Source organism: Acyrthosiphon pisum, chromosome X, assembly GCF_005508785.2.
Source record: "Acyrthosiphon pisum isolate AL4f chromosome X, pea_aphid_22Mar2018_4r6ur, whole genome shotgun sequence".
NCBI lineage: Eukaryota > Metazoa > Arthropoda > Insecta > Hemiptera > Aphididae > Acyrthosiphon > Acyrthosiphon pisum.
Genome location: NC_042493.1, coordinates 71,829,158 through 71,838,658, shown reverse-complemented (window position 1 = coordinate 71,838,658; position 9,501 = coordinate 71,829,158). Strand labels below are relative to the sequence as shown.

Sequence of the window (9,501 nt, the reverse complement as noted above, 5' to 3'; positions counted from 1 at the left end):
AAAGTTTTCTCATAAGAGTATACGATTGTACGAGACTATTACAATGTACTATTATAATTTAAAAAAAAATCTAACAAAATGGCCAGGCTACCAGGCCATAGTGTGGTGCAGGCCATCTGGAAAATTCCCATTTCCAGACCGGCCACTCCGCCCCTGGAAACAACAAGATTATATCCATCACCTCCTTGCCTCGTACCAAAATCAAGGTTGAAGAACCTCACCAAAAACGTCAAATCACATGTCAAAAGTCAAAACTGCCAGTCATACGACCACGCTAGAACTTATTGTGTCCACTCCCTAAGATGTGTTAAGTGCGAGGATATCTACGTCTTGTACAAAATCGACAGTTCTCCCAGCTAAATAAATGTACAATCTGTGAAGTAATTCACAGGGCACACTACAACGATTACACCACGTAAAAGATCTCAATCAAAAATAACATAAGAACTCGTCACCAAAAATGACTTATCCTACCTATTTATCAAACTTCAACTCCAAATTCAATCATAAATAGCGTACTGCTGAAAACTCTTTGAGATGTACATATGCAGCTAATAATAAAGAAAGTCATCCCTGGCTTATTACACAAATACTGCCCAAAATAAATTCCTCGATGAATTAAAAATAATTTTCAAATCTTTTCATAACTTTATTTACAAACTTTTTCAATACTAAAATATATAAATAACAACAGAATCTCTCACACTCTGATCACCCTAACGCAGGATTCTCTGATCGCCGACCTATTATTTGTTGTCGCTATACAAAGTGACTCCGAGAGTCGATTGAATTGCAAATGGTGCTATATGAACCTAGACGTCATAAAAGTTCCATCAACGGATAAAATCAATGTTAACCTAAATAACCACATTTTCATTCACATCACTATCACCCATTGTAAAAATTGTATTTATCGATTGTAAAATAAACACATTTATAATAAATAATATCCCTATAAAATTCCCAGTTTTTAAATTTTTAAATTGTATTCTATACTGGACAAATAGTGCCACTAGTGTATTCTTATTTTACCTGTCTTGGGCAACTGTATATGCTAGTATTTTTTTATGCAAATCTACTCGACAATATCTTTCCAATAATTTATCTATATTTCCCCTATTATGTATATAGATAGAGGAATTGTCACGAAAAAAAAGTGTTTGCGTATTAATATAATAATATGTATTTAAATAATAATAAAACAAAAACGCTATTTTGAACTAGTAATAAATTATAGTATTGTTAATTTTTACTGGAGTTAAAATATATCAACAATTTAGCTAACCAAATTTTTTTTGTAAGTTTTTGAACTTCAAATATGTTAACACGAAAAGATATTTAATCGATAAATAACAGCATTTCCTTTAACAATTTTTGTTGATTAATTTCAATTAAAAAAAAAAGTGTCAAAGAACTTAAAACTTTTTACTATTATAGGCACTTGTGCTATCATTTTTATACACAGTGGAATATTAAAAAACAGGTAAGTGGATGTCCCTCTGCTGTACAGTAGGTTACAAGTGGGTCATTGTATAATGGATTGTATATTAGACTTGAATTCAATGATATATCATTGTATAAGAAAAACGATTCTGAGCGTAGACGGTTTGTCAGTCTGAATATTTTCTATTATTATTATTTATTATGCCATGTAAGTTGAATTATTATTATAATATTATAATTTTTTATTTGTTTCTATGGTGATAAACAAAGCGTTAGAAACTAAAATCCCATTTTTAGCGTTTTTTTCTTAATTTTTCGGTGATTTTTCCCGTGGCATTAAATAACTATTGATAAAATCAAAAAATGACCTCCCTAAAGTACCATCTTGATCCAATTTTCTAAAAGATAAGGTACTATATGGAAGCACTCTTTCTGGTAGAAATTTTGTATACAGGATATATATATAAAAAAAAAAAATAATAAACACCATTGTAAAACCAATAGCTTTCTCGCTCCGCTCAGAATCTAAAATATTTGGATTGATTTTAAGCAATTTTGAGACACTTGAAATGTTCTAACTTTGTTTTGTGTGTTTTTTGGTTAATGTTTGATAGGTAACTAACTATAGGTATTACGGATACAATATTTACAATGTTTCTCATAAGTTGCGCTAATCAATTCATATATTTTGAAGATTCATAGGCATACAATTTACTCCTAACGAGTTTTGTGAAAATTATTGTGGCGTCAATTCATTATTATAAATAAATAATAATTTATAATATTCCTGTTTTCCCACTTTTTTTGATATAATTTTTCCTATTAATAAGAAGAGTACTGGGAATTTCCTAAAATTTAAATTTTAAAATTTATCGAATTTATTACACCCTCAAACTTGAATAATATATGAAGCATACGAGTATAACGTGATAAAGAATGCAAAAAAAAAAAATCACACTTTTTTAAAAACTAATAAATTTCTCATTTAGTTAACAACCTTAAAAGATAAATACATAAATTGTAGTTTTGTCAACCCCTTTGGGCCCTTAATTTATCCAATGTCAAAATAATCAAAAATCAAAATGCTTAACATAGTTGTAACCGATAGGCGATAGTTGTGGTGATTTCCATATCAGTGGTTGATATAGTATTACTGATTTTAGATCCTATGATTAATTTTTGCACTATAATATAATATTTGTATTTCTTAGATATTACGATAATAACAGATTTTTAGTACTTGGACCTTGAAGAATATCCTTGTTGTTTAACTGGACTAAAGGTAACAATATTATCGTAACTAGTATTTTATTAATATTTTAATTTTAAAGTGAGTTATTACTTATTAGTTATAACTATATGTAAAATATAACAATTTTAAAATGCTGATAACTCGCTTTAAAATTAAAATATTAATAAAAGTTTACGAGGCGTTCTAGATTATATGTTCTTACCTTAAGTTTAACAATAAGTAAATACTAAATTCATTCTAATTTTAAAGTTAACAACACAAAATTAGTTTTCTTAAACTCAAATAAATTTGTTATAATATTATTGCACGTTTGTAAGACAGAGACATTCATGAGCGTTCGGCGTTATCTTAAAATAATATAGACTTAAAAAGCACTTAAGCAAATTATAAATAATTTAAGACTAGAGTTACAGCTGTTTTTAATCTATTTACTTATTTTCCTTTCATTACAATATTATATTCATTTTGGTTTCACTATCAATAATCTGGGAATTAATAATCATGTACTGTGTGAACTATAATTTAAATGGAAGATTAAATAAAATGTGTTTATAACTTACGAGAACAGAGAATAAACTGCGATGATAATAATGACATAAGTTACGATGTTATTATAAAAAAGTTATGAATTTACTAAAGCTAGATTTAGTATTTTTAAGAAAAATTAAACCATAAAGTATAAATTAAAATGCTTAAGAATATGCAAAAATATGCAGTACAAAAATGCTAAAATATATTCATTATTATGTAGTTATTAGTTAATACACTATGTTAAAATATACAACGTAAATTAGTCGTAAATATTACAAAAAAATAAACTTTTGCAGATTTAAAAATATATTTTTAAAATGTACCCTGTAATAATATAGTATCTAAAGTTTTGTACTAGTATTTTCTACTTTGGTATTAGGTAAAAACAACAAATATGATCGACACTAAAATAGTAAAATATTGTGTTTATTTACTTTGTACATTATGTATAATATTTATTTATTTTTTAGGTCAAAACTTTCATTATATGAGTTGACATGAAACATCATTAAATACAATTAATTTTAACATAACTTTTTATTTATGTATTTTGAAAACAATATTAATCTGTACATTATCCTCACCAACATGCATTATTTATTCTGTCATATATTATTAGAAATACGATACTTGTACAGTTTGGTGTAAAAAAAGTGCTCAAAATATCAACAAAACATAATATTATGATTATAATATGTGATAATTTTCAAGTGGTTATAGAGGAATGATCGTAAAAAATCGTATGAGACTAGACAGGAACAATTTTGGGAAAGTCAAGAAGAATTTTGGGTGGATTTACTCGTTAGGATACATTAATTAATCGAACAGAATCCTATGCAACATATATCATATGATATTATAATATATAGATAATATTTATAAGTAGGTAATACAGTTGGGCCTTGGGCATGCCATCGTTTAAAATGCAATATAATTGATTGAGAATTATTATGATTGCGATAATTTTTCGCGTTTTACAGGTTTTTGACAATAACGCCAATCAGTACCCACGCGACCATGGCTATGGTTAAAACAAGCACGAACCGCGTCTTCAGTGGATCCCAGGGTGACGATCTGACCGCTGGGCATTTTGGCTGACACGTGTCTGGCGAGCCATCTTCGGGAGACTGATCGCCTGACTGATGATTGCTATTTCCGTTCAGACCGCCACCGCAGCATCCTGTCACGACGACTGCATTCATCGTGGTACCAGCCACACGGTCCATTTCGATCGACGGTTTCTGTGCTCCACGGACATCGTCATTTGGGTTACACGCAGAGTTATCGTATCCGTTTTTGCAGTTGTCCATATCTACGCAGTTCGATATTTTTTTTAAGAGTAGATTGCAAATAATTTACTAAACAAAAAAAAAAGTGAACAATTAATATCAATACTGTTCAACGATGAATCGTGGGAATATTTACGGTTGCTAAAACCTTTGCCCACGCCAATAAATATAATATAATATTTGTTTAACGAAACAATTGACATGGCTTATACGTATTGGCTTGTACCTACATAATACGGTATTTAAATTTTTAATTGTTAGATTAGTTAGTCCATCATGCTATATACAGAGTAATGGAAACATTGGAAATGCATCCCATATAGGTAACATACGATAAAATACTTGGTAATTTATTATTCACGATGTTATTCGTTATTCAATTTTCACATAATATTTTTAACATGATTTATTTCGATGGAAAAATATTTATTTTAATACATATTTTTGTCGATATGACAGTATTACAATATTTTTACAATGATTAATATTTCTTATCATATTAAACATTTATGTATAAATACATGATGTACGTATATCAAAAGTTATAAATGAAAATGCAATAGATGCAATAAAATTGTTTTCAAATCCAACCTGTTAATAAATGTTAGCAGATTTTTTTTGTCTAACAAATCGAGATCCCTATAAATGCATGATAATTTTGAATCAAAAACATATCACATTCCCATATAGCATAAAATCAACTGCACATGTGCATATATCTAGTATTATAGGTAACTAAGGACCAAAGCCGTCCGTCCGACTCGTTCGCGTGTGAGAACTATTCGTCTGGATTTCTATGCGTACATAATATATTATGTATTTTAAAATAGCGATAAATTTTGTGTAAGACTTTTGTTCCGCTCACAGCGGTGAAATTTTAAAAAGAACTTATATTTTATACGCTTGCCCGAGACTCCAGTGCCGTACCACGTGTGCGCTAGATGCCATCACCGTGTCGATTTTACCGGTTCGTGATTAATTAATTATTTTAGCTTCGTATTGTTCAATTCTTGTTAAAATTTGCACTGCACTTTGTCTATGTCGTTTAAATATTTGAACGCGCGAATATGTACACAGACGCGATAATATTGCGCAGCGCTGAAATAATAATAACCGTGCAAGACCGGAAGTCTATTATATTATAATGGTTGCCTCGGTGAAATGGTAAAAGAGAGAAATCGACGGCGACATTTCCGTACTGTGAAGTTGCAGCGGCGATTCCGTTCGACCTATTGGCTTATGAATATTTTATAAATAATATGATAAATTATGAAATTAAAAACCACTAAACGCGCATCGTACTTGCACACATATATAAATAAATGATATTATAATATACGTAATATGTATTATGTATATACATATAGTAGCTAACACGGGCAGAATCTGTACAGAACCATGGATGAAATTGTCTATACCCACAGGGCAGTCATAATATTAAAATAACAATAATATTAAAATAATACCAGCATTCGTATGAGATTTGTTGTTTTTAATATTATTGCGTTTGGAGGTATGTGCACATGCAAGGAGCAACATCCATTGAGACTATAATATATTATTATGTGCATATACGTACAACAGGCGAGTCTGGATTAAGAGGAAGCTTGGTCCCGGGTCCAAGCCCCCGCGGATATACCAAGTATCTATATATTACACGTTATATTACACGTACAGCAAAAATGATTATTTTAAATAAAATTTAAAAATAAAATGTATTTCTGTGACTTACAAAATTATAGAAGGCATGAAAATAAAAATGAATTCATTGATATGGCCATCAAATGCATGGTAATAAATTGCAAAAAATGAATAATAATATAATATAAATACGATACGAGGAACAAAGGTAGCAAAACATATTTTATTAAAATGGTTGAAAAAATTGTTTTGGTATTTTAAATTGTGTTGTATTTACCCAAAAAAATTTCTCATCTTGATACAGACAATTTACTTTAAATTCAACCAATTACCCAAGTAATAATTATTGACACTTACTTATTTGTACTAATTAGTGTTTTGTGGCGCGGTTATTCTGGACGCTGACAGTGGTTCGGATTTATTCGATCCACAAGATCTTTCCTACGTTCTTGTGTTTTCGCGTTGTCTTCGGCACTCGTGAACTACAAAAATAATAATAATAATTATCATTGTTAATAATATCGTTCGTTCATAACAATATAAAATCGGATCGCAGAGTTGGTATATATTTTTTACGAAACTTGTATACACACCTTGACGACGACGAGGATGACAGTAAAAATAATAATTATAATAGCTTAGTACATTATAATATTTTATATTGTTGGATTTTGGTAAATAACGACTGTGGTGGTTCGGTGTGTACGCGTTTATGACCACCACACACATATATAATACGATTAAGCACTGCGACTGACGGCCGTCTAACCGCCGTGAACAATATTTTATGTTGCACACGGTGATATCACGCGGTTTTATTTTGTAATAATAATAATAGTAGTAGAAGTAGCAATAAAAATAATAATTGTTATACTGATGATAATAATATATTATAATAATTGTTATTTCCTGTTGATCGTAGCAGCGACGTTTAATAATAATAATAATAATAATAATATGATGATGATGATCGACCGCCGTGCGCCTCCGCCGCCACCGCTACCGTAGTTGTTATCTAGCCCGCGCACGAATATAACGCGGTCGCGGTTCGAACACTCTCGCCGTACTGCCAACCCATCGTCTATCGATGTGTGTAGGTACCTACAGGCTACCTACTATACACACGCCACACATTTTTACATACGTCCTACCTAAATTAATGCATCACAAAAATCGTAAACATAATTTTAACGTGAAGTGATTGTCAGATCTTCTTGATACACCCTGTATACCTGCATTTATAATCATAATATTATTCTTGTCGTATACTGCAACGTAATAATAATATAAATAACACAAACACGGTTAGATTGCTGTACGTTGTATTTAATAGCTGGTATAGGTTGGAAGGTCGTACCTGCGCAGGTCTTAGGCGAAAGTAACATTTTTCTACCGGTTTCTTACAAACGACTCGTCGACTCCTTGTATATACTATATAGAATATAGATGCACTGACTGACGCCCTAAGCTGTTTTACATAATGTCTTACGCTTCGGATGAAGACGATGTTATTTATATTTTGTGTTTTGGTATTATGTTATCGTTATGCTAAGTAGCAAACGTTATAACATGAAAAACGGTTTTAAAAACCGTCAGAATGTTTTCAAAAACCTTTGGTATTTACACTATAAGACTATATTATAATGAGTCAAAGTTTTTTTTTTAAATATCCATTTCACCTATATTAAACATTTGAATTTGGTCAAAATTCAAGTCCTTACAAAAAAACTTTGAAAGTTCAAAAATGTAATATAATGTCATATAAATATATAGATTATAGATTATGTAGTACACCAGGGCCGGCGTTATACGATTTTGACGGGGGGTGAGTTCAAGTATTTGCTGATTGAAATATAATTTATGCCGACTGTAAAAATGTCATCCCGTAATTTCTTAAAACAAACTATGTGAATTAAAAATTCCTGGTTTTTCTATATAATTTCTCATAAAAATTAAAATTTAATAAATATTATATTAAAAACATTGTAAAAAAAAAATTTAAAAAATTTAACTTAATCATTTTAACAGTTCTATGCACATAGTCTGTTATAATATTTGTTACTTGTATATCATACAGCCGCTAGCCGTACGGTTACAGGATTGTCAGGACCATTTTAAGCTCTAAAAAATTAAGTCGTATTCGGTGTTCTATAATCTATTAATCAGTGCAGTGGCGTCGCTCCCGCACCCCCTCCCCACAAAATATTGGGACAATTTAAAATGTGTATTATTAAATCAATATATGATAAGGGTTATAGGAACCAATATTTTAAAAAAAAACTTAGGCATTTGCCTGTTACACTTATGGAAAAACCTAGGTAAACCACCGCCGTGTAAAAATTGATCAGAAACATAATATATTAATATGTGCTTGCCAGTGGTTGTTATTAAGCTACCCATTTGGGTTGTTCGAAACTTTTACCCCACTCTATAAAAAACTAAAATGACACCACTGACTGTAATAATAAAAATATAGGCCTACCCTTCACATGCAGCCCACAGATAGGTGATTGAGATAGCGATTAGCGATAGCATACCAATGGACGACGGTACTAAAAAAGTTATTATACCTAGGTATTAAAAATGTATAGCAATCGGCAGTATTTTGATTTCTAAATCAGTAACCTCTTAAGAGGACGTGATACCCGCATGTGTTGTCTCCGTCTTACAAGACATAGACAATTTGGGCGGGTCCATTTTCCTCCAAAAACGAGATACCGTTTTCCTCCACAAAAAAAAGGTTGGTTTCCATTTTCCTCCAAATTATTTTAGACTGTAATTTTGTCTATTTTCCTCCAATATTTTAGCCAGTGTTGTAGTATTACGTTCCGTCTTATAAATATATAGAGTAAAGCTAGGATCACATTTTGCGCTTATCGGTTGATGATTATACTCTGGTATCAGCTATCGGTTAAAAATACGCACATATAACGTGTATATACGGCATATACGTATATACTTATTAATGTTATTTTGTGTCTTAGTTGTCACTTATTATTATGATTACACACAAAACGTTTGTTAATTCGTGATGGTTACAAATATTTTTTAGCATATGAGTTAAAATCTGAATTATCACGTTGGCGATGTTGTTTGACTACTTGTCAAGCAGTTATATTATACACTAATAAAACTGATGAGATAGTAGCCGATGAATTACACAAAAATGGACATCCAAATCATTTGCCATCACCAAAAAAATAAATCGATTTTTTTTGCTATGCATAAATTATTTGTATTAACTATTTCATTATTTATTAGAGGAAAATGGAAAGTGGAGGAAAATGGTCAAGAATTATTTTTTATTTTTTTGGAGGAAAATGGCTACGCTCAGCAGGAACACGT

General features: G+C 30.5%; 1 protein-coding gene across 2 annotated transcripts; it reads right to left on the bottom strand.

Moving 5' to 3' along the window:
• Positions 1-3,631: 3,631 nt before the first annotated feature.
• On the bottom strand, positions 3,632-7,229 carry ACYPI21874 (uncharacterized LOC100575480). Of its 2 annotated transcripts, none has more exons than XM_008181991.3 (3): positions 6,750-7,229; positions 6,514-6,638; positions 3,632-4,584 (listed from the first exon to the last, which is right to left on the bottom strand). In XM_008181991.3, the coding sequence occupies exon 3, from the start codon at positions 4,534-4,536 to the stop codon at positions 4,201-4,203; it is 336 nt and encodes a 111-aa protein (XP_008180213.1). In that variant the 5' UTR covers positions 4,537-4,584; positions 6,514-6,638; positions 6,750-7,229; the 3' UTR covers positions 3,632-4,200.
• Between the last annotated feature and the right edge of the window lie 2,272 nt (positions 7,230-9,501).

Bases quoted from the DNA above. Each gene is read 5' to 3' on its own strand.
- ACYPI21874 (XM_008181991.3), bottom strand. From the start codon at position 4,536: ATGGACAACTGCAAAAACGGATACGATAACTCTGCGTGTAACCCAAAT.